The sequence below is a fragment of the Erpetoichthys calabaricus genome, chromosome 1 (assembly GCF_900747795.2).
Source record: "Erpetoichthys calabaricus chromosome 1, fErpCal1.3, whole genome shotgun sequence".
NCBI classification, from domain to species: Eukaryota; Metazoa; Chordata; class Cladistia; order Polypteriformes; family Polypteridae; genus Erpetoichthys; species Erpetoichthys calabaricus.
The window spans coordinates 181,604,745-181,631,527 of NC_041394.2; the positions used below are offsets into that span (position 1 = coordinate 181,604,745).

At 35.7% G+C, this 26,783-nt stretch overlaps 1 protein-coding gene across 2 annotated transcripts; it reads left to right on the forward strand.

Moving 5' to 3' along the window:
* Positions 1-9,664: 9,664 nt before the first annotated feature.
* hdhd5 (haloacid dehalogenase like hydrolase domain containing 5) lies at positions 9,665-26,456 on the forward strand. 2 transcript variants are annotated; one of them, XM_028809390.2, is made up of 8 exons: positions 9,665-9,881; positions 13,160-13,363; positions 14,223-14,335; positions 16,106-16,199; positions 16,449-16,482; positions 17,324-17,498; positions 19,901-20,089; positions 25,966-26,456. In XM_028809390.2, exons 1-8 carry the CDS (start codon positions 9,741-9,743, stop codon positions 26,363-26,365), a joined length of 1,350 nt encoding a protein of 449 aa, XP_028665223.2. In that variant the 5' UTR covers positions 9,665-9,740; the 3' UTR covers positions 26,366-26,456. The 2 variants fall into 2 exon arrangements, with proteins under 2 accessions (XP_028665223.2, XP_051786795.1); XM_051930835.1 differs by lacking the exon at positions 9,665-9,881 and adding an exon at positions 11,163-11,862 and having other exon boundaries at positions 12,029-13,363.
* Positions 26,457-26,783: the final 327 nt, after the last annotated feature.

The window sequence follows — 26,783 nt, forward strand, 5'->3', positions numbered from 1 at the left end:
GCCGAAATGTGCTTACGCACAGAAAAATCCAGATGCAGGAATCTGTGCGTTCGCCAACTTCCGCGTTCTTCCGCTACATCAATCCTGCTCAGTGTGGAAATAAACGCACATACACGCGCTTGCTGTCCCGCCCCAACTCCTCCCAGAATTACGCCTCTTTGAATATGCAAATCAATATAAATTGCCCTTAAGCCCAGCGTTCTGTGAAAAGGCAATGGCAAAAGTACGAGGAAAAATAGAAGAATTTCAGCGAATACCAAATGGAGGCAAAGAAAAACGTACTATTTGTTGGTTTAAACAGTTATATAAGCAACAAAAGGAAGTTGATCGAGTGACATAGCGTGTCGGAGAAACTTGAAAGCTCAAGTTCACAAAGTCGCACAATGCCCAAAATAAAAAAGTTGTCACATATCAAAGTCGGCGTGAAAAGGCGACTCGTAGCCCACCGTCTGAGTGTCATATGAAAGCTTATTAGGGTACAGTGAAAAAAAAAGGCACACAGTGTGAAAAAAGCACGAAATGTCAACTTTAATCTCGAAATTTCCACTTTAATCACGTAGTTTATTTTGTCATTAAAGCAGAACATCATAAACTTCATCTTAAAATCGTTTAATTTACTAGTTTCTCAAATCCCATCGTAACTAAAGTAGCATGTTAAATGCTTTGTTTTGTATTTGATCTTATATGTGCTCTATGTGCCTGAATCACTACGTGCTCTTCCTCCGACAGGACACAGAATCCATCACTTTCATAATATTACAGCTGTCTTGAGTAATTAAAATACTGAGAAGTATACGTGATATTATTTTCATGATGATATGAGTTAAAGCATGTTATTAAACATGGGAACACGGTGGTGCAGTGATTGTTCATGTCTTACAGCAAGATGCTTGCTGCGCCATGCGCGACCTTCAATGAAATGCTTTATTACAGAAGTACTGTCTCTTTCAAATGTACTAACCCCCAATTCCTGTCCTTACTTTTCTTTCTCCAAATACCCAATCGCCACACAATCAGCTCTGTAATAGACGTTAAGCCATCTGTAAGCTTAGAACGGCGATTCTTCAAAACTTTTAAGGAACGTCGAAATATCTTCGTAATGTTTAATTATTCTATCCATCTATCCTTCCAGTGTTGCGCCAGCCACAGCATGAAAACAGCGCGAGGCAGAAACAATCTGTGAACGAAGCTCAAGCTCGCTGCGGCACCGTGTAGTAAGTTTTATTTGTATAATATAATCAACATATTCTGCTGCATTTCATCTTAAAAATGATATCGTCATCATATGTAAATACGCGCTTTATAAAGTGGCTCAGGTTGTGCTATATTATAAGTACAATTACCTCACGGTAACTTGCAAGTACAAACAGTTCTACAAGGAGCACTTGAGCCGCCGTCGTGGATGTGGATCTAAGAAAGGGTACTGCTTTGACGCTGGGTGCCACCAGTCTGCAAAACCTAACGGAGAACTTGCGTACGACAGGGTAAGAGGTACCGTGGAAAAGTGCGTGGCTTTACATTAAGTGTTGGTTTTATACATTGGGATTTGAACGTGGAAACGTTCTTACGCAACATTTCTGTGCGTACGCACTGTTTATACATAAGGCCCCAGGGCTGCAGGTTGGCAACATGCCCAGCTTTTCTTATAAATGAATACTACATAGTACTGAAAACAAATAGGTAGAGCGACTCGAATGGAGGCTGACACCCCCACCCCCTCGGCCCGCTTGGATTCTCACAAATATATCGGTACCACAAATGAACTATGATACTTAGAACGATGAAAGAAGTTGCAAAATCAACCGGAATGTTCAAGCAAATTGTAGGAAAAAAAATCTAAATCCGTTAAGTAGTTCTCTTGTGAAAAGCTGACAAACATAGACAGACAGACATTGGATTTTATATATTTATATAGATAAGTAAAATAAACTGTCTTGACTTTTGTTCAGAGTGACTGCGATGGACTTTATTTTGGTTCTGTTTACAAATCTTTTCAAATCTGAATCTACAAATGTCAGCCCACCAGAGCTCAACAATAATATTAATGTATAAACAAATTCTTTGCAACTATTGTTGGATGAAGGAGCGGTTAATTTCTTCTAACATTTAAAAAGTGGTCTTTTACAAATACACTTTACTCCTTTTCTGTGCTGAAACAGGAAGTTATGCTAAACAGGTTTCACATTACTTGGTTATTGAAAACTGAACCTTGTCTGTTAAAGTGTTTGTAGTTGCTTAACAATTACCTGAATGGTTGGATAAGTACTTTAAAATGTAAAAGCTCTGCCACATCGTCATTCTAAGGTATTGCTTGGATATGCATGTTTTTGTTACTATCTATAATGCAGAACTGAAACTACAGTATAATGCATGTAATGGATTCATTCATAAGTTACAGAAGTATGCTGTGCTGTTGGCTCCTGTTTATGATGTCAGATGTGTGAAGTAAAGCAGCTGATTTTGGAAACATGATTTTAGTTTTATGAACCTTGGATGATGGAAAAGAACCTTATAAGTTCAGTAAAAGAGCTGAAGAAGAAAGAGCAATGTCAGAGACATGGATACCTCAAAGAAAGAGATAACAATTCATCTGGCTATTGAAGAATGCAACTCATGTATCAGCCTAATTGCTGAATCTGAAAGCTTCCAGACAACGTTCTCTTTTAACATTGAGGCTTATTTTTAGTAGGTTTTCTAAGACTATATATATATATCCAGACTGATATATTTTCTTCTACTGCTACTATTCTATTTTAATAAATCTATTTTGCTTTAAAAATGTTTATACTTTGTTTTTATATCTAGAGTGACTGAAGTTATAAAGTAAGCAAGAGGGCACCTAGTATGGTGAAATTGCCACTACTTTATATCTCTCAGAGGGTTTAGCAAGATGAGGGAGGACATTCCAAAAAGAAGTGGACCTTATGTTGAGATTAAATGCATCGTTAGTTGATAAGTGGCTCTAACCAAGGTGTGCCAGCCTCCACATGCCCCAGTGACATTCATGTGTTGTTCATACCAAAGCTAGTGAGTCCCTATGTGGAGTAATCAAAAATGACGAGCAGGATAGGCGTCACTAATAAACATTGCTTAAATAGATAAGAGTCTGTAGGCTCATCCCACGATAATATACTAGTCTATCCCAAAGATGTTCTGAACTGTTAATTTCTTGGAAAATCATCTGCACAATATTTGGATGGTTGTGTTACAGGACATTATATTAACAACGCACATGACTCTATGCCATGATGCATAGCCATTTGTGCTGCCAACCTCAGGGAATTCTCCATGACTAACAACCTCTGTACTCAAGATCACTGGTGTTAGAATCATATTTTATTTTTGTGCCATATTCTTTGTGCTCTAGTTCTTACGCATGTTTTGATATGTGTGTTTCTAGTGAAAAGTTTGACCAATCTAAGATCAAGGGCTGTTAATGTAAACAATATAAATTTTTTTTTTTTTTGCTCATAGCAATCCAACCTCAGGGATTAATAAAGTAGTGTATGTCAAATCAAAAAATGATCCCAGAAAGCTAGAACACATAACAAATATGAAGTTTACCCAAGCCTGTTGAAAAGCCTCTTAGCTATTAAGTACACCCGTCTTTATACTGCTTAATATTTTTGTAGGTTATGTCAGTCCTGCTTCAGTTTAAAGACGAATATCAAGACTAGCCTTGGATTGGTTATTCTGAGTATGATAACATACTATATGTTATGTTATGTTATTATTGGGGTGAAGCGTTATAATGTTATGTTACTAGCCCTTACAGAAACTAGAAAGCTAGTTACTTACAAGTCTGTGTGAATATGTCAGTCAGTCATTTTCCAACCCGCTATATCCTAACACAGGGTCACGGGGGTCTGCTGGAGCCAATCCCAGCCAGCACAGGGCACAATGCAGGAACAATCGTGTGAATATGTGATGAAAAAATTACTAGTCCTATTAATCCATTACTTCCAGATGAAAACTCTGCATACAGGTACTTGCTTCTATCGAATAGATGGGTGCTTATGTCATCTTTATGCTGTATTTTAATATCTTATTAAAGAGTGAATTAGTCACAAAGTGAATGAGGACCTTTTTGAACTAATCAGATGGCAAGGCAAGAATTTTTAACTCTGAGAAAACACTTCAAACATCACAGTAAAATAAGTAAAGGTCATTGAGACTTAAAACTTAACAAAATGTCAATATCAATCAATCGATTGATATTTTATTTATAAAGTGCCTTTCACCGCATAGTTAACTTGCTTGTCAAATTTAAAAGATTGATCAAAGATGATTCCAAGGTTTCTAACATGGGTGCACACATTTGCTGGCCAAGGTCCTAAACTATTTCTGATACTGCTGATAGGATTTGAGGAAGCAAATATAATAGCTTTAGTTTTATTTTCATTTATTTGAAGGAAAATTTTTGACATTCGCTGCTAAACATCCCCTAAGCAAGTAATAATTGTGTTTGGAAATTCATCAGATTTTAGTGGCAGATATAATTGAATGTCATCTGCATACCAGTGAAAATAAACATTGTATTTAAAAAAATTAAGAGAACAAGACAGGGCCCAAAATGGTGATAGGCGCTGAAGAAGAAAAGCCACCAATCCTTACTGAAAAAGTCTTGTCTCTTAGATAGGAACTAAACAGCTCTAAGGCAGTACCTTGAATACCAACTACATTTGTAAGACTATCCAAGAGGACGGAGACATCGATGATATCAAAGGCTGAATTTAGGTCTAGAAAAATCAAAAGAAAATGACATTCAGAATCGTCAGCCAATAGTAAGTCATTGGACACCTTAAGAAGGGCCGATTCTGTAGTATGGAGTGCCCTGAAACTGGACTGATAAGACTTGAAGATATCATATTTGATCAAGAGCTAGGAAAGCTGAGAAAAAAATTACTTTTTCCAATACTTTGGATAAAAATGGAAATTTAGATATGGGTCTAAAATTATCCGGAATTGAAGGGTCTAAATTAGGCTTTTCTATAAGAGGCTCCATTACAGCATGTCAGAAATTGTGAGGAAATAATGTCCATTGAGCTAGTGGTTGGCTTCATATGTAACACTACATCAATTAGATAGGGAAAAAACAAAGGCTGAAATAGTCCAAGACATTGGAACATACTCCTGGCTGAGAGGAGTCATGAGTAGAAGGCAAAATGTTAGTTCTTATGGTGTTAAATTGATCAGTTCATTAATTTTTCACAGTTCAATAATTGCTTCAGAACAGGTAGAAGGAAGAAGAAGAAACTTGCCCTCTTCAGCAACAACTTGCAGAGTACTGTGAGACCAGTTTATCAAGTCCTCTCAGGGTAAACATTCTTTAGGGCATTGTGTTAAAACTGAGTATGTTACTCCCTGAAATTACTATTACTCAAATTAATTGAATCAAATGAAATGGAATAATACACAAAATTTCATACTCAGTAATGAAAAGTGGCAAGTTCCTGCTCACAGGGTCACTTACAGGATGATTTTTTTTCTGAATGATACAACTTTAGAATCATCTAAGATATCCATCTACCCGTTGTCTGAATCTGAATCGGATTATTGTAGTTTGTAGTCTTAGAGCACCAAAGCCTATCTTAGCTGCATTGGATAGGAACCAGTCTTGGACGAGGCACAGATCCATTGCTGGGCACACTCCCTACACCTGGTCCATTCAGAATTATCAATTAAACTCTCATCTTTGAGATTTAAGAGTATAACCAACGAAGAAGTTCAATCATATTCAAAATATCACTATGGACTATGCATTTAATAAGTTCTGCACACATACTGAATACAGAACATACTTTGAAGCAATATTCTTTGATGTTCAAAATATGTTTCTTCTGCTTATTACTATTATGTTACTTGATACTCATTTTTAATATACATTCTGGAATTTTATTTTCAGGTTTATGCTGTGTTTGTCTAATAGAAATTATTTCCTTGGTCCTGTCAGGTAAAACACTGACAGAGTTCTTTTTTCCAGGCATTTCCAGCAAAAGGTGGATCAAAGACCCTATTTGAGCATTCAAAAACAACAGTATCTTAAAGTTAAAAATGTGGTATGTCACCATGGAATTTGAGGACCCCACAACCACTGAATCCCTGACACACTGGAAAACCACAACTACAGACCTGCTCAACCCTGAAATTTTTGAATTGCAGCCCTCGATAATCTTCCGATCTCTAAAATGTGCACACTGAAACCACACCTGGAAAAGCCAAAATAAACTGGAGTACTTAGGGCACTTTAGCTAGCAGAGAGAGAGAGACTGTCCTAAGCACTGAAGCTGTATGTTATTTTGCTGAATTTCAGTTGGGGCTTTCCCCAATACAGCCTGACAAGAGCTGTATGCTGAATAATTATTTAATGCAAATTACGTATCAGATTATTATTTTTCAATTTTATTTTTGTTGTGGTTATTTTGTCATCATAGTGGCCATGAGGCAGTACTGTAAGCAAAACTACCTTTCCACAGTACATTTCCCAACACTGAACCTGGTCCATTCAGGAAGCTAATTGCTTCCTGATAGACACAGAGAGGAAAACCACACTTCTCACAAAAAGGTTCAACATAGACACAGGGAAAATGAGCAAGGATGCAAGCCTATCCCCTGGAGTTATGAGGCAGCAGTGCTAACCACTTCTCCACAAGGCCACTCCAGTGTAAAACAGAGCTTTGCACTTTGAGTTCTTCTCAAAGGAATGATGAAGACACAATTTTATAAAAACAGAATCAAAACTTAATCTGAAAAAACAATGATTACTAAAGCTGATTCTTGTTGTTGGGATGGCACAGTACTTAGTATTGCAGCTTAGCAACTCCTGATTTCACATCCTGGTACAACCATTGTGTGGAGTTTCTATGTTCTCCAAATATGTTTTCTTTGGTCATTGTGACTTCCTCCCAAATCTTAAAACATGGTTGATTTTTGACTATACCAGGTCAATCAAGACCAGAACTACAAGAGTTCACACTAGTACTGTTCTTGGCTGAACCTCTTGACCTAAAGAGTCATTAACACATTAGATCAGTTTTGACGAGTACAAGCTATCCAGCCCAAAAAAGTCTGCCAAAACTCTTCACATAATTTTTCCAAAATAACATAACAAAATCTAGAAACATCTACAATATGCTGATAAATATGCCCAAGTCTGCCCTCTGTGATTCTGTCCTGGTTAGGGGAATATTATGTATGTCTCAAAGTGCATTAGTATTCATTTGGTTGCTTGTGTTTGGACGTTAGGTAACAATTACTGTGGTCCTTATATTAGGCACTTATTCTGATATTTTATTTGTATAAGTTTGATCAAATTCAGTTCCATGCCGCTTACACTGTTATGGCAGCAATCTATATCTCTAAAGTTGAGGGACCATGTATCTCCCTGTAGGAAGCTGGCTATTGACAGCAACCATAATACCTGCACTACGGAACAAGTAATCCACCTGAAGCTAAGCATGTTTGGGCCAGGCCAGCACTTAAATGGGAGACCAACTAGGAAAGGCTTGGGACGCAGCTGGAAGAGATGTTGGTGAGGCCATCAGGGAAGCGCCTACCCTGTGGTCTGTGTGTGAATCCCCATGTCCCAGTGCAATGATGGGGACACTGTGCTGTAAAAATTGGCGGCATCCTTTGGATGAGACATAAAACCAAGGTTCTGACTCTCTGTGGTCATAAAAGATCCTTGGGCATCTTTCAAAAAGAGTAGCGTGTTTCTTCATGTCCTGGCTAAATTGTCCAACACGGCCTGGTCATTCCGGTTTCCTAATAATCTCCTGTCTCTTAGTGTCTAACCATATCTCTCACCCCTTCACCATCTAATACAGCTAAGGTATGGTGAGTGTACTGTTGCAAAAATGGCTACTGTTGATTCATCCAGGTAAATGCTATACATTGCTGGTGGTTTAAGTGGTTCCCCACTGTTCATGTAAAGCACTTTAGGTAGGTTTATCAAAGCAATATATAAATGTAATTAATTAGTATTATTACTGTGAGGGTGTCTGAAAGGCACGGTGATTTTAAAGGAAACTTAAAGACTTAAAAGTGTGGGCTACTTCTTACTTTACCCTATTAAAAATAAAGGTACCAGGATGGTTCTTCAAAGTGATGCCACAGAGGAAAAATGATTGTTTCCCAAAAGACCTATCTACATGAAGGTTCCAGAAACAACCCTGATTTATTTAGATCTGTAACAGGCACCATACAGTAAATAATCATTAATAGATGGTAACAGATTTGTGGAATACCAATGGCTCATGATTTTAAAAGGACTCGATACATCTAGAAAGTAATACAGGTTAAGTCCAGGTTCTCTTTACCTGTTAGTTCCCTTCTAGGTAACCTATCAAACATTAAAAGATTTCACTGTTTTTCTACATATTAGGACGTTTGCTTACGCACAAAGTGCGAACATTATGTGCAAAGAACCCTTCCCAGAATAAAATGGTGCTTAATCAGCAGTGGTTCTCTAAGGAACCACACAATCCAGTAAATAACCATTAAGTACAGCCAGGTTGTTAAGAGACACTGCAGTGTTTATTGTTTCCTGTTTATTTGTACCTTGCTCACTCCTTGTTGTTCATCCCTCTTGTGTATACATTTAATTAATAAAGGTGCCGTTTTTGTTTAGCTTTATTCCAGTTCAGCGCATGCTCCCTTTGAATGGGAGTTTCAAGTTTAGGCCTCCTTGGTGTTTGTTCTCGATGTGGTGGGATGTCACAAGAAACACATTTCTATCAAAAAACAAAAAATTCTTTTTGGCATAATTATCGCTCACAGCATTATCTTAGCTCAATAGCAATTATTCACGGCATGCCTTTACAATGCATTTTCCTTGCACGTCTTTGACGCATCACGCTTTGGCTTTTCTCTCCACATAAGAGCCAATTAAATTGTACCATCGTACAGTGGTACAAAAGTGAGGCTTACACGGGCAGAAAGGGTGATACAACAAAGAAATGGCACTATATTAAAATAATAATCAGGAATTCAAGGCAAAATAGCGCTGCATATTGAATTTAAACCTACAGAAGGAACCGCGAGAAAATGTGAAAGATTCATAGTTCATAAAAAAAATTTTAAAACCGTGTTAAACACCTGAATTCGGCAGAAATAACTACACCCTGTCGTTTTCAGTTTGTAAACAGTCTAAACCGCCAGGAAAAACAAATACTCCCGCTGTAGTCAACAATCTACAGGTTGCATAAGACTGAAAAAAATGGAACCGGAGTGGAATTTATAAAGAGGCGTGGCCGCTGTAGTCAACAATCTACAGGTTGCATAAGACTGAAAAAAATGGAACCGGAGTGGAATTTATAAAGAGGCGTGGCTTATTGGAATATCTCTCGTTCGGGAAAAAGACAAGGGAGAAGGAGGCGGGGTATTCCCATACGGCACCTTACCGGCAAAATGTATGATTATTTCGTGCAAACAAGGATAGGACTTGAAACTGTGCGCCATCTTATTTAAAAATAATTTTCCGTTAAAAAAACACCTGAAACTGGATACAATGCGGCAACCTATGGCAGCATCACCTTATGATGTGACTATTGGGCTTACTGGGCATTGTAGTCTTAATTTTGATTCGGTTGTATAATTCACGTGTCACCTAGGTTGCATTTTCATTGGTCAGTATTGATGACCTCATTGTTGTAGGATTGTCGCTTTGCCTGTTGTAATAAAAGCTGGACGTAACATTTCCACTGTATTTAATATCATAATTTCCTCGTTTTCTATTTATAATGTCAGCTTTACGAGAAGGAATACACATTTTTAGAATAGGCAGGCCATTTGTAAATACTTCACGCCTCAGCGCTGTCAGAGACTTCACCTCATTTCGCTCGAGATGTTTGACAGGTTCTTCGTGCCGCTTTTACACACGGGTAGGTGGCAGTTTGTATTAGTCCTAGAAGTATATATGCCGAGGTCACTTTCGTATATGCACAGACTACTCGAAAATGGTCGGCCATGTACACATATGGTGATTTACGATTGGACGCTGCCTTTTTCATTCTATGATGTTTACGTGTACAGGTTCACCGCAGTAGTGTTTTTTCCTCCATACTTACCCAGTAAACTGAAATTCTTGTTGGTACCAGTTCTGTCTGTAAAAATAAAGGCGTTGGTATCCAGTCGTATCGATGGATGAGTAATCAAAAAGGGGTATTCCATCCATATAATGTAACAAGCAAAATACTGAGAAAATGCACCACGTTAACAGTATAAGACACGTTAATTTATGCAGTGCAAAACTGTTAATTATCTATTTTAGAGTCAACATTGATTTCCCCAATTTTGACTTTATACAGCATGGCAGCCTTTAATACTGCTGCTTCAAAGATCATGTTCTATGTTGGTGTCTCTCCCCATGTGTAATTTACAAATTCTTCCTGAGTCCAAGGTTTTTCTTTGGATCCTTGTGGTTTACACTTAAATCCCCCAAAGACGTGTTTGGTTCACTGGTATTATCAAATTGATGCTGTGAGTTTGCCATAAGATTGACAGGTTTTCGGTCCGGTGCTGGTTTCACCTTTGTACCTCATACAGCTGAGATTGGCTCCCATGACCCTAAATTAGATCACTTTGACTTGAGAAACTTAATTTTATGTTACTAATGGTGTTTATATATTTCTCAATACTTTTATTCATTTAGTCTGTACATTTAGCACTCTAATGTGAATTGCATAAATGTTACACTGTCATTCATTTCCCAGTAACCTAAAACTGGAAATCCAACTCAATATGTATTTTTTAATATAATATGTCATTTTTCAAATGGCAGGTTTATATGATGTGTTCTTCTCAGCAGGTGGATGAATGCATCTCTTGACTCATACACAAGAACCATTTCCTGTAGTTAATTAGCCCAGGAATATGGCGGAATTCACACTGTATCTGCTATAGGAATGACTGGTAAACTTGTAGACACTGTTTACACATGGCAGTTCTAGAGAGTAGAGACATGCATAGTTTTCACAGTTTGGCTCTCCTCTACTAGCCACTGTACATTGAAGGCTACTTTGTGCTTTTACATGTAAATGAGCCCTGGGAATCTGCACAATGAGACAAAGCATCACCCGTTTTCTCAACTCTTACAGGATGTGCATTGCTGTATATCTGATCAATGTTTTTTTTTTTGTATCACTACTAACAGTATTGCAAAGCACTTTACAGAAACATAAAATAATTTCTATAACATACAAACATTCAGCTAATCTGTGGAGTAATATCAAAACAACAAATACAAGTAAAAACTAAAAATTCAGTATTGAGATATACTCTACCAAGGGCAAGCTTAGAATTAAATCTGTCCAGTATTTGTTTGAATATTTTAAAAGGAAATGTACCAATCAAATACAAGGTATAAATGACACAGTAGCAGTGGAAACAAATACATATACTCTCTATGAATAGCAGAAACACAAAAATGAGCAAACAGGAATCAAAAAGCTAGGAAGAACAGTGTTTGTCTTAAGTCTTGATTTGAACATCAAGGCAGATGGTGCCCCTTGAACAGACCTTGGAGGAAAGTTCTGGGAAATAGGAATGAAATTGATAGAACTTTTCCTGAGAGTAACTTAGCAAGAGGTTTAAAACAGTAAGAAAGACACAATCAAAATTTCTCAATTCTGTAACAGGTTTATATGATGATAGTTTCTGAGACAAGTATTTGAAAGTGTCAGAGAAACGCCTATATGACAATGGCAGGTTAGGTGAACTGGCGTTGCTAAATTTGCCTGTGTGTATGTGTGTTAGCTCTGCAATGGACTGGTATTGCCGAGTTTAGCTTCCCACTGCATTACAACACTCTCCTGGATAAGTGAGTTAGCTAGATGGATGGAATTGGACATGAAGCCAGTGTGTGTAGTCCTCACAGGTGGCGCAGTGGTAGTGCTGCTGCTTTGCAGTAAGGAGACTGTGGAAGATTGTGGGTTCGCTTCCCGGTTCCTCCCTGTGTGGATAGCGCTTTGAGTACTGAGAAAAGCGCTATATAAATGTAATGAATTATTATTATTATTATTATTATTAGGTAAGCCAAGTATACATAATGTGGTCACAGCTTTGGTTTAACTCAGGATACAGGCATCATTAGGTTGACTTTTTTGTAACCTGTTGAAACCTCCAACAATGGCATGATAAAATCATGGGAATGTAATCACTGAATCACTATCTAATCAGTAAACACTGAATGACTTGTTATCTGCCCATTAGATGGGCTCTCAGTCATAAAATAAATGTGGTTTACCAAAGGTGCATTTCAAAGCCCAAAGTAGATTTATTTTAATGCATGCTAAACTGCAAAAATTTTATAAAAATGTAAATGTTGTATAACACAGCAAATCGTAGTTGTATAAATTATAAAAAAAAGACACAAACAAACAAACAGGAAGACAAATGAATAAAAGTGTGCACAGCATTCTGTATTAAAAGAAAACTGGATAGAATAATTAAAGATAAGCTAGATTTTATGTGAAATCCATATTTTTTCTAATGGCTAAATATAATTTAGCATAAAGCAATATTCTCAAGCCCAATTAATCAATTTAAGATTTGCATTGTGGTACAGTCTATCCCAAATTCAGCAAGGGAGGAAACAACCCTGTTCACAAGGCACCAGTCTATCACAGGTCCAGCACTCACACATACTCATGCTCAGATTCACTTGGAGCCAATTTAGAATTGCCAATGAACATGACAGGCATGTTTTTAAACCTTGAGTCCAGGATGAGAACCCATGGAAACAATTACCCGTTGTAGGATTTGAACCCAGCAGGCAGTAGCATTTCTTTATATAGTTTATTTACACAGATAACCAACTGTTTGAAAGGTCCTTGTTATGTGTTTTATGTTTTCATAATAGAATAATGCTGGTACAAATACTTTCTTTCAGGGTTTGTATTCATGCATGATATGGAACAAGCATCCCTGGATCTCAAATTTTACCAAAGGTTTTGATGATTTGTGCCCCTGTGTTTAATTATTTTATGTAGTTGTTGCGTAGTAAATATCTGCCATGCCAACTAGTCATGTGATGTTTTTGTGCATTGATATTTTGTATTTGTCTAGCTGCACTTGGATCTTAACATTTTTATTTTTTATATATTATGTACTATTGTATGCATTCAGTTTCATCACATGAATATTTAATTATATTTTCAAGAATCAGTCCAGTTTTGGCATCCTGTTTGACATAGACGGTGTGCTTTTAAGAGGACACACCCCAATTCCTGGAGCAAAGGAGGCCATGCGGAAACTAGTAGATCGAAATGGTGAATTTCAGGTACCAGTTGTTTTTGTAACAAATGCAGGAAACAGCATGCGCCAGTCCAAAGCAGAGCTTCTCTCCAAAGTACTTGATGTTCAGGTAAAATTAGCTTTATTTAAGTTTGATGTCTTTATTATTTTTCTTTAAAATATTTTAGATTGCACATTCCAATCAATTGTATCATGAATCAGCTAACCTCTTTTAGTTACTGGTTTTTTAAATATAATGAGACGTGTCAAATTATTGTTAAATCAAAAATATTTATGTATACAGTAGTGTACTACCTGCTATTGATCAGAATGCTTTGTTACTTTTTTGTTTAATGATTTGTGTTGTTTTTGTTTATTCAATTTCTAACAGCAGAAAATAGTTAAATAAAGTTAATTCTATATATTGACTGCTGCCCTTATTAATTATTTTGGTCTATGGTAAGTTTCAAAGCATATTACAATCTGTAACATAGCCTTAAAACAATCAGGACCAGCAACACATATACAATTATTATTTATTGAAAGATGCTTAATTATATAGTACAAATCCTGTATTATTATATTTTTGATTTTTTATTTTAAAATTGCTGAAAGTTTGTTAAGTTACGATTATCGTAACTCTAGGACAGCACCAGAAATTATCCAAGAGGCTATGTGTGACTTAATTTTGTTAATTTAGAAGTTACAATGTACACCGTTTGGCTTAAATTAGCATGTACTTACTGTATATGGATCCCTTTTACAAGCCAAAATGGAGGTGCCTGATAGTATATCGTTATAAAGGTGAATTGTATCTTTAGTGATACTGTTTAAAACACCATTTAGTTCCTCCTCTTGGTGACAAAACATTTCTTAAAAAAAGTATATATAAGTTTGTTTCCAGAAGATACTGTAGCTGTTGTCTGAAGCATTTAATACTTGATGATTTTTGGCAGTCATTTTTTATTGTCTATTTTCATATCTTTCAGGTGTCCAAGCATCAAGTTATAATGTCTCATAGTCCTCTACAAATGTTTACCCAATACCACCAGAAAAGAGTTCTTGTCTCAGGACAGGGACCAATGACTGAAATAGCTGAAAAGTATCCTTTCCTGGTATTCATTTGGTGTTTTTTAAAAAAAATAGTATTTTCTGCCTCATCTCTTTAAAAACAACTATCATACTGTTACTTTACTCTTTGATGTTACCATAGATGGTCAATGCTTCAGAAAATAATCATCTGAATGAGTCTGAAGATATTACATTCCTAGCTAGCCACCTAGTTTTGTTCCCATGTAAGTTAGAGTGGTCAACAGCAGACAGTCTGGCTATCAATATTATACAATGTAACTTTAGGAATTTGGTAAACATTGCTAATAAATTGTTACTTGCTAATTTATAGATAGAAAGTGAACATTTGCTGTTATGGTATTTGCTTTGATAGTAATGATTCTTTCTTCAGCCAGCTAAGTCTGCTTTTGAAGGTACATTTATAAGGCTATGATGTTCTTCTTGACCAATAGGTATTTTCTTTGATTATAATACTATTAGACTTAAAATAACCAATTAATTACCTCAAGGAGAACTATTTGTAATCACATTCTGTTCTTCTCAGTTTGTTTTTAACTCACCTACTTATGTAATCAATTAATAAATTAAATTAAAACCTCTTTACTGGGGTCTTTGCTTTGATTCACTCAGCAACAACAATACCCCTCACAAATCTTCAAGTATTTTCCAGTTGTGGCCACAATTATGTTTTAAATATTAATATTAATATTAAAATGATAAATATTATCACAAAAGATATGCACCTTCTTCAAAAGTACAAGTTTAACTTTTTAATTAAATATAATATTGGGCTGAAGCAAAAAGCTGAGACATCATTAATGAATAAACTAAATAACTGTCTGCCTTTGCTTTTAATAATACTTAAATGACATAATATGAAACAAAACAAGGAAAAACTGACACTTTAGTTCATTGTAAGATTTTAAATACAAGAACACAATTTAGATACCCAAACGATTTTATAAATCAAATGATAAGGTTAAAGCCAGGTGATAGACTTTGATTAACAAGACTACTGTAGTTTGAAGGAAAATGAGCAGATTTACAGAATGCATTTTAGCAGGATGGAAGGCAACTGCCACAAGATGGGAAATAGTAAAGGATAGGGTCAGGAGAAAGAGAAGGTGTTTTATTTTAAATGCTTAGTAAAGGGATTGTTAAGTTTATTACCAGAGAGTCAAGAAACTGAGCAATGTAAACCAAAACACTATACAAGAAGTCACAGCAAGAGGTCAGAATCTTAACTGGAATAAGGATTTCTTACCAAAAGACTTTGAAGCACAATTCGATTGATTTTAAATTTTTGCCTAAAAACTTTGATAACATGGCTTGCACACTTCCATCTTTTATAGCAGCAGGAGGGTTGTAACAGCTATAGCAACAATAAACAAGATGACCACTCCCATGAAAAACAGCACAAAATGGCCAAAGTCTTAAAAATAAATGTGTATGGCAGGATTGCATTAGTGTTAAATAGAAAATTCTGTCATGGATTATTAACATGCATTTTTGTCTACTGCTTTATATTTAATTAAAATGTATTTTTTGCATTATGTAAGAAAATCATAAGGAATACTTCCATAATCCGACACTTTTGAGATTTCCATTGTACTACAGTAGTTATGTTTACAACAACAAGTTTGCTATTCTCAAAAAAGGTATGGTTGTTGACTGGGGTCAGGTTTACAAAACAGTTGACCAAGGGATAAATAGGTAAAGTTCCAGAAGATATATTTTGTTTTGTATATTGTTGTATTAGTCATAAAATAAAGAGATGTTTTCCTTAACAGATTCTTGCTAGTTTAGGTTTCCAGCATGTGGTTACTATTGATATGTTACGTGAAGCCTACCCTCTGCTTGATGTTGTGGATCATAATCGTAGGCCCAAAGACATGGTATGCATTTCATAAAACTCTAGAATTCTGTTATAAAATATGTATTTATGGAGTTTTTTATGGTAGTAATTGATCAAAGAGTAAAGATATTGTAAGGTATCATAGCATTGAAATGTTCAGTGTAGCTGTTTAATAGTTTGGTTTTATTTAGGAAGTCTGGAAATTAAAAGAAGATTATATATTTCAAGGCTTGTGATGTTTTGTCTTTTACATACTGTTTGATTAATTCCTTCATTTTTGTGTTTTAAGCTGCCTCCAGCCAAATATGTACCACCAGTTGAAGGTAACTTATCAGTTTCCTTTCATGTGTAAGCGCCTATTTTTATTCATGTCCTGAAAGTGTTTGCTCATTACTTGTTACTTAATTTCTTAGTTTTGCTTGATTAAAGCATATTTATTCAAATATGAATGTTTTAGTAGAAAGGTGTTCCTAGGTTCATAATATTTCAGTACTAACTAGATCCATACACATTAAAGCTGGTATTTTCACTTCAGATCTGTTTAAGTAAAATCTACAGTTAATTGACTAGGCACACGATCTTTATAAATAAATTTGCCATTAAAATATTACAAGTCACTTACAGTATATCAGGATTGTCTTAATCCTAACGGGAGAACATTGTATTTAATTATAGACAAGTGACATTTTTAAAAGGTAAATTGTTATCTTTTATGTACTTGGAATTTTTGTCTAGTGGATGCACAGCAGTTCAGTAATTTGAGAAATGCTATAATTAAGTTTTACTAATGCATAAACCTTAATTGTGTAATAAATACACCCACTAAAAATAAAACAGCTTACTTTATTCTTGTAAAGGTAATTTTCATTTAAAAGCCCAGTACACCATAAACTATTGAAATGCATTATAGTTAAATTAAAACAATGTTTAACATGGAATAAAACTGTTGTGTTTAATGCAAAAAAAAAATCATTCAGTATGTAATCAGAAAGTTCACACATTACTTTTATCATGTTATACTGAGATCATTTTATCAACAATTAGTATAGTGTGTTTTATTGTATAATTTTAGCATTAAAAGATTAGAATTATGTTTCATTATTGGATGTTCAGATTCAAATTAGTAAATAATTGTGAGTTTATGTATTTGTTTTTTAAATCTAGCTATAGTCCTCTTTGGTGAACCAATCAGATGGGAGACTAATCTGCAGCTAATTTTGGATTTATTACTTTCTAATGGTAACCCTGCCCTGCCTTTGACATCTCCACCTTATCCTCATATACCAGTACTTGCTTGCAATATGGACCTTATGTGGATGGCAGAGGCAAAAACACCTAGGTAACTTTGTCATTAAAAACAAATATTACAGTAATCGTTTGACCAGTCACAATCACTTTTTTTACTTTAAGAAATGTCTATAAATGAGGTGAACCTGCAGATTTCTCTGAATTTAAATTGATACTGTATTTTCAATAAAGTCATAAAAATGAAACCAGTCCAATCCAGTGGAATATAAAATCACTCTGTGAGTTGAATATTTTAATCTATGCGTAGCTGCTTCTAAACAAAGTCCTTCAGCAACATAAACCCACATAACCCAATGTGCATCCATATTGAGAAAACTGGAAAAGTGATACTGTTTATATTATCAATCAAATGTTGTTTTTTTTTTCATTTCAAGTTAAAACCTTGATTGCCTTTCAAAATGTTTGTCGTAGTTAATGAAAGATTGATCATACATTAGGGGCCATAATGTCAAATACTTGGTGAACTCAATAATAATGATAACATATAATGAAGTTTCTTGTTGCAAGATTTTGGGAGATATAGGCCTTGCAGAGCCATGTTCATTTGAGCCAGGATATGTTGATGAGTAGCTTGTTAGTTTCAAATACATCTGTATAAACTGAATATTTGGATTTAAGCTATCATATATTGTTTTGTCTTTTTAGAGATACTAAATAGTGAAAATGTTCTTAATTAACTTACAAAATAAAAATATTAGGGAAAACCTTTGTATTCAAAGGTAAGGCTGCAGCTTTCTGTTTATCCAGTAATAAAGAGATTGAAAACATTATGTTGAAGTTTAGTAATTTATATTTAAATCAATGCAGCACCTTTGTTAGTGTGCATTTGTTGAGAAGTTTATTTCTTTGTTTATGGCATTAATTCTATATAGTAAACATTTTATAAACTATCTGTTTGTAATATTTTGTGATAATGTCATTAATTATGTCAGCATGTAGAATAGCTGTAGCATGTAATGCTTAAAGCATTACAATTTAATTATAAGTCCACAGTATATTCTGAAATTTCTTGATTCTGTTAAATGATGCCAGTGGAAACATTTGTATAATTTCTCAATCCATCTACTTTAAAGCACCTGTAATTAGTTACATTGCAATTCAACATACACAAGCCAAACAGTTGCTGATGTGTAAAACCATGTTCAAATACATAAATGCCAAGATATTTGTTATTATGAGCATTTAAGCTGAGATGAGTGATATTGCTGGTCTTTGGGTTTTATTGTAAATTATCACTGTCATGGATACTGCTCACTGATTTCAGAAGATATGGACAGTTTATGCTGGAGTTTTTACTGATACTTAAATTTTGATGAATTAAGCTGCTTGCACAACACAGGGAGCCATGCTAAACTTATTAAATTAAACATATTAAACTATTAGTGTTACATTCCAAAGGTATCTAATATACTATAAAAATGTGTAACTTCCACGGTGCACGGTTTAGTTTGGGATTACATTGCTAAAGAAGTGGGTTTTAAAGACTCTTTGTGGAGATTCTGGAGTTGGAATGTTTTCTTTGAGTTCTGTAGCCTTTTTCTAAATTGCTACAAAATCATTTTAATCATAATGAAAATTTTTGATTTTCCATCAGTCACAGATGTTTCTCAGTTTAAAAATTATTGTGAAAAATTTAATTCTAGGTTAACTACTGTCATTCTGGGGTTTACACATTTTTCCATGCTTGAATTTTATTTGGTTACTCCATTATCCATATCACCTGAATATAATTATAAACTTTCCTCAGATACAGTATTCTCTGAAACATTGAAGTTAAAATTCATATTTTTGCCATGGTATAAAGGCAGACTGGATTTGAGATGAAAAGACTGATATTAATCAGAAATACATAATTTCATCTTTTATTTCCTAGTGCTTCTTTTGAGTTATGCTTAAACATTGTACTTCTGAAGTTATACAGAGTATACCTAACTCAGTATAATAAATATGAAATACCATCACACAACTACTGTGTCTGTACCTAGTAAAATTAAATATGTTCAAGGTCTCCCAGCAAAATCCATTACCATTATTACATTTTTTACACCTGTGAAAGCAACTATGGTTCAAGGTGATCTTGCACAAGTTGTTACCATCTGTTGTTACCACCTTTGAAATTAGAATACAAATACTTGGAAACTAAGACTCAAAGACGCCTCCTCCTTTCTACTTTTAACCTGAAAAATGTTAATAAATGGCCTTAAAGAATATACATTAACTTGCATTTAAAAGCATAATAACTTCTTGTAATTTTTATGTCAAACTTTGTTGCAATTTGTTTCAGCTGTGCATTTGTTGTTTGTTAGAAGAAAAAGTATATTGTTAGTTGTATTTTAAATATTTTGGTTATGCTGCTTTTAAAAGCTGTTATTTGACAAATGTCAACAGTCAACTCATGTTACTTATATGATTAATTTTTGTTGTCATTGCCAGGTTTGGCCATGGAACATTTCTTGTATGTTTAGAAAATATCTATAAGAAAATCACAGGCAAGGAGCTAAAATATGCAGCTTTAATTGGGAAGCCTAGCATCATCACTTACAACTATGCAGAGCTACTTGTGCAGCAACAAGCAGAGAGGAGAGGGTGGTCTTCGCCCTTTCAAAGACTGTATGCTATTGGGTAAGTTGAAGCTTCAGACATAGACAAGTGTTTATAAACAAACATAATTTCATCGCCAGTGAATTTTGTCAGTTTGCTGTGTTTGAATAACACAGGGGATTGTGTTAAAAAAGTGCTTTAGTTGCCTCACATTTTTATGCAATCGTTTTGTTCACCCCACTGAATTAAAGCTGAAAGTCTGCACTTCAACTGTATCTGAGTTGTTTCATTTAAAATTTATTGTGGTAATGTACGGAACCAAAATTAGAAAAAAGTTGTCTCTGTCCAAATATTTATGGACCTAACTGTATATAGGACTTCTCTGACTTAATTTTGCCAAACTTCCCAGTGACATTTTCTCAATTTTGCCTAAATTAGAATTTGTAAAAATAAACAATAAGCTGCATTCTTATTCTGAGTACCTAATAAAAATGGGTCTGAAAAAGTTTTTCACAGATTAGTAGTACATTTTCTAAAAAATCAATCATAATTATTAGGAACAGTGATAGTATTTTAAATTTTTTACACTATTAACTTCCTTCTAAGCATTTTGGTTATTCAGTTTATAACAATACTTTTCAAAATGTGAGCCTAAATCGTTTCAGTGATGGTAGCAATCTACTATTTGCAACGCTTCAGTCTGTTTGAGTGTGCGTATGCCCGGTCCCTCCGAGCTAAATGGTCAATTTAGCTTTGGTTTGATTTGTCAGTTTAGCACAGGAGTTAAAATGGAGCATTTCAACAATAACAAAGTGAATTACATACTGAGTAACATTGGGTTGCTAAATAGTAACAAAGTACAACCCAAGTCCCCTTCAAAAACAAGAATTATTTGCAAGATTATGAATGATGATTTCACAGCGGGTAATGGGTGCCTGTAGTAGTCTAAAAGCAGACAGGCAGTGAGCAAAGTGCCTCGAAATGACAGTCTAAGAAGGATGTTTTATAGAATAGCAATCGATAGAGGAAGCGCAGTACAAGAGAGGTTGACGCACACAAGGAATACTGAAGAAAGGCATAGAAGGAATGCTCAAGATACATGTAAGGCAGGAGAGGTCAAATATGTTAACATGTATTCTACTACCTGTCTTTGATAGGTCATGTATCTAGTAGTAACGTAATACAAAAAAGAGCTGATAATCTGGCCCATCAAGCCTATTTGTCTACTAATCTAGAGGTCTTAATAAGCATCTTCTTTAAAGATAATATGTTATATTAAGCAATATTATTAGGTAGGCGTCTCCTTTTTCACCACAGGTTTTTGTAAGTAAGTGTTTTGTCATTTCAGTTCAGATTCTCTTCCTGAATCTCCAAACATGTCCCCTTATTTACTACTCAATTCAAGACTGACAGTTTTGACAGTCATTTTTACACAAGATTATAATTCTTTTCATCTGTTCGCCCATTTTCTGAATTTGCCTTTTTGCAATATATTCTATCTATTGTAATAAGCTATACTAGGGGGCTCCGCCCCCTGCTCGCTTCGCTCGCCAACCCCTGGTGTTGGGAAATGACAAAGAGCGTGATGCATGAATGAGATGTAGAATAGTGTGAAGGTGTAGATGATGCATATAGAAAGCAAACAATAAAGTGTGTGGCACAGTGTAAAGGTTTATTGGAAAATTTCTTTGTAAACGCCGTTTAAGTGTAAAAGGTAATTCCAGGTCAGAACTTGTAAGGTCAATGAAGATGGTCATTGTCGTGATCAGAGTCAACTTTGTCAGAGCTTAGAAAGAGTTGTGTTTCTCCAGGAAGTAATGCAATGACTTGGGTATTTATGTTTTACACATTAATATTTTTTGGACATAATATATATAGTGTGTTGTGTTAAAAGGGGCATTTGGTCTAATGAGATTGCTGTTCCAAATATCTCTGCAACTAAGTCGTCGCAGATAAAGGCTTGAGGAATTGTAATAATATCTGGGTGAAGTCTATCTGTATTGGTGAGTGTACCATCTGCCAGTTGTAATAACCAATTGTTATGATCTGGATCTGGACATCGCATGTTTTGTAGTAACTGTATCTTTTGAAAGCAATGCCAATTGTCTGCGTATTTTAAGGTGCACTGAACAATAGCTGAGCGCATGGCATGTGGAACAATAGCTAAGCACTGTCTAAAATCTCCTCCTAATAAAAGTACCTTTCATCGAAAGGGAATATTATTATTCATCAACGTTTGTAGAAGTTTATGAATGGTGTTGAGTAAGTGACTGGATGCCATTGTACATTCATCAATAATTAACAGTTTTGCAAGACGGATGTAACGTGCAGTGCTACTGTTCATGTTCATAGTGGATACCGATTTGTAGGATCTAATGCAGTTCATAAAGTTTTTACTTTCAGTTACATCGTTAGTTAGAAGCTTCTGTAGATATTCAGGATATGAATGTAAAGGAGGCAGTCTAATTTGACCCTTTTGACAACAACGTGTAAATGTATTACTTGTATTGCCAGTTGTTTCTTCAGGGAAGTTAAGTGAATGACAATGATTGCAAATGACATTCATTAATCCGAATGAATTTTCCTGAATAGTGGACTCATTATTGAACGCATTGTCAGCCAAGTGGCGTAAGCGTTTAGCAGGTGTCTGTCGTTGATGTCCGTGACCTGTATGTTTTGCTTGTGCCGTTTGAGAGGCGCGTCGTTGTATGTCCAGTATTTGGGACGTGTTGTTTTGGAGCTGTAATCGATTTGCCTGTGCTGTGTGAGAAGCCCGTTGTAGTTTACGCCGTGCATTGTTTGTATTGAGCCTTGCCCGTTTTTGTATGTAGGTCAGTTGAGCTTTCTCTTTTTGGAGCCTTGCCTGCTTGTTTTCCGGCATTCCAGATGCGCGGTGTAGACGTCTGCGTTTATTTATTTTGTCCCTTTGCTGTCGTTTCTGTATGTCTGAGACGGGAGGTGTTTCGTTTTGAACCCGTGCCTGTATCGATGCAGCACTGTGAGACGCGCGCTGCATGCGTCTACGTTCATGTTGTACCCGTGATCGTGAATTCATGACTTGTTTGTTCTTCAGCGTTAGATATATGGATAAGTAATAAGGAGGATCACACTCACTGTTAATATGGAGCCTTTTCTGCGGTTGAACGGTTAATAGTGCGTCATTGTAATGAGATCCACCTATGCTGCATAGTGTGAATTGTGTTTGGTCCCGTTATCCGAGCCGTATCGTTTTGTACCCGTGATCGTGAATTCATGACTTGTTTGTTCTTCAGCGTGAGAAATATGGATAAGTAATAAGGAGGATCGCACTCACTGTTAATATGGAGCCTTTTCTGCGGTTGAACGGTTAATAGTGCCACATTGTAAAGAGATCCACCTATGCTGCATAGTGTGAACGTGTTGAGTAGACGTCTGCGTTTATTTATTTTGTCCCTTCGCTGTCGTTTCTGTATGTCTGAGACGGGAGGTGTTTCGTTTTGAACCCGTGCCTGTATCGATGCAGCACTGTGAGACGCGCGCTGCATGCGTCAACGTTCATGTTGTACCCGTGATCGTGAATTCATGACTTGTTTGTTCTTCAGCGTTAGATATATGGATAAGTAATAAGGAGGATCGCACTCACTGTTAATATGGAGCCTTTTCTGCGGTTGAACGGTTAATAGTGTCTCATTGTAATGAGATCCACCTATGCTGCATAGTGTGAATTGTGTTTGGTCCCGTTATCCAAGCCGTATCGTTTTGTACCCGTGATCGTGAATTCATGACTTGTTTGTTCTTCAGCGTGAGAAATATGGATAAGTAATAAGGAGGATCGCACTCACTGTTAATATGGAGCCTTTTCTGCGGTTGAACGGTTAATAGTGCCACATTGTAATGAGATCCACCTATGCTGCATAGTGTGAACGTGTTGAGATGACGTATGTTTAATAGGGACGGTTCATTTAGAAATGGGGCTTTGTGTGTCATTTGTTATTTATGTTAGTGTGGTCGTGGGTCTGAATCGTCGTTTTTGTGTACGTTTCGTGTGCTATGTCCGTAGTCTGTCCCGTTTTGTGTCCAATGGGTTTTGTGTGGTGCTCGCGGCTTCTTTTTTTTTGTGTGGTAGGGGCTTGTTGAATCCTCCTCTTTGTGTGTGTCCCGTTTCGTGTGCAATGGGTTTTGTGCACAGCGCCGGCGTCTGACTCCTTTTTTCTGTGGTCTGAATCCTTTTTTCTGTGCGCGGTGCCTCATTTCTTATTTTAGGTTGCATTCCATCCAGTTCCCGTTGCTTGCGTGGGGGGGGGGGGGGGGGTTTGTGGGGCGCCTGCGCAGTACGTCTTTTGCGTCCACGGCCCATTGCCGGATGTCCCTGCGTCCATCCGGTTTATCATTCTCGGTTAGTAATGTGGATTCCTTAGACCTTACTGATTGCTCTTTTTGATCTGCTATAGCAGTCTCCAAGTCTTACTTACAGTGCAGTGGCCAAAGTTGAACATCATATTGTAGAGGATCTCTCTCTCTCTTAGATTTTGTATAATTTGAGAATGACTTCTCTGGACCTGAAATCAACATGTATGACTTGACTAAAGGTATTTACACTGACATGGTTTTCCCTTTTTAGCTGCTTCACCTCATTGCTTGAAGGCACTTACTTTGTTAATAACAGAAACCTGAATGCCTGTTGGTCACAGCTCAACGACCTGTTAAATCTATTCTTGTGTAAACACTTTTCAAAATCCAGATAAAGGATGGTATACTCCCTGTTGTTATTAAATATTTGTTCTACGGAAGGTCATTTTTGTTTGTATTAGTGCATTTTCCAGAAGAAACCCCATTAAAGATGATATCTTGTCAAATCAAGAGTACATATTTCTGAGAAAAGATCATGATATGACATCAGATGCCTACATTTTGAATTTGGTTGAAAAATGAATGATGAAAGAAAGCATTCTTTTGTGCATTGTAGACAATTTACATCCATTATGTATTTAGCAAGAAGTGACCACTAGAGGGTACTGTGTACGTGCACTTCCATGCATCTGAGCACAGGACAGAAAACAACCATGAACTGGAGGCAAGTAATTGTGTTGTGAGAGTTATCAGAGTTCCAATTTATGACATTTCACCTTACTACTTTCCCGTATTCTCGCAAAGATCTTTGGAAGAAAAATGCAAGGTCACTCTTGGTTTGCTATTTAGTCCACACCAAAAGCAGTTAAAGAAAAACTTCATTTTATGTGAAAATAAAAAGCAAAATAAACACCCTAAATACAGTTCAACCACAGTTCGTAGGACATTCACATGAAATTTCCATCAACCTAATAGCTCATTAATGTAGCAAAAAATGCAAGGAATTCCATATACAGATAAAATATGTCATACCAGGATAATTTAGAGTTGCATGTTAAACTACCATGAATATTTTTAGGAAGTGGTAGGAGAATATCTATGCACAGCAAACAGTGATGGAGTCCTTATCTTTTTTTTTTACTTAATGCTCTTTTCCAAACATATAACAACTGTGCGCTCTAGTATCTCACTTTGGGAAAATCAAAATATATCTAGTGTAAAATGCTATGACATCTTGCATATTAAAATCACATGTTAAAAGTAATTTATGTGTTGCTTATACTTTCCCATCATTGGCCTAGGCATACAAATGTGTGTTCTTATTTCTTGCATGTCTTGCCCTAATATCTTACATTGTTAAATATTGGCTTCATAAAGCAGAAGACATCAATTTTTACATTAACTTCTATTATAGGTTATTGAAATTATCATATAATGAAGCAAACCCACCTAATCCAGTTTAGGATCATAGATCACTGGTGTATATACCAGCAGAACTGGGCACATCTGGATTCTGTTTTGAATACTACAAATAAGATAATCATGTTGTTTCTTTCTTAAATGCTGCTTGTTTTAAATAGAATTTATTTCCAATAATTCAATAATATTTTTTGTTACTTCTTTGTTAGTGACAACCCAATGGCAGATATTTATGGTGCCAACTTATACAACAGATACCTACAATCTATAAGGGAATCTATGAATCAGGTCAAGAAGAAGAAAGTCCCTGTTCTAGAAGCTGTTGATGGAGAAGAGCATGAAAATGTCCTAACCAACTCTAGATTGGATGAACTGACACATGGTGGCCTTATGGAGAGTTGTAGCTCCATCTTGGTGTGTACAGGAGTATACCATCGTGATGAAGACTTGCCTACTAACCCACATGAAAGTGTCACTGAACGTGTGTTTCATGGTCACAGAGACTTTCATTTTGATCCTAGCCTGGTCGAAGCCGCCTTCATTGTGCAAGATGTTAATGATGCTGTTGACCTAGTTTTTTCACAGGAAAACTGGGATCCAAATTTTTGATATATAAATATGCATACTCAAAGTGAGAGAAGCCTTTGAGTTTCTATTTAGATGTAAGTGCATGTATGAAATAACCCATTCATCCCATAATCTTTTTTCATGCATACGGTAAAATACAACCACATTTCCAATTGTAAATAAAAACAGAATGCAATGATTTGCAAATCATTTAAACCAATAGTTAATTGGAAATAGAAAAAGACAACATTTCGAAATATTGTAACTGAGAAATTTTATTATTTTATGAAAAATATATATGCTTTTTTTAAATTTGATGTCCATCAACACGTTTCAGAAAAGTTGATAAAGGAGCAACAAAAGAGTGGAACAGTTATGTAATGCTTAAAAAAGCACCTAGTGGAACATACCACAACTAATTAAGTTAATTGGCAACAGGTCAGTAACCTGACTGGGTATA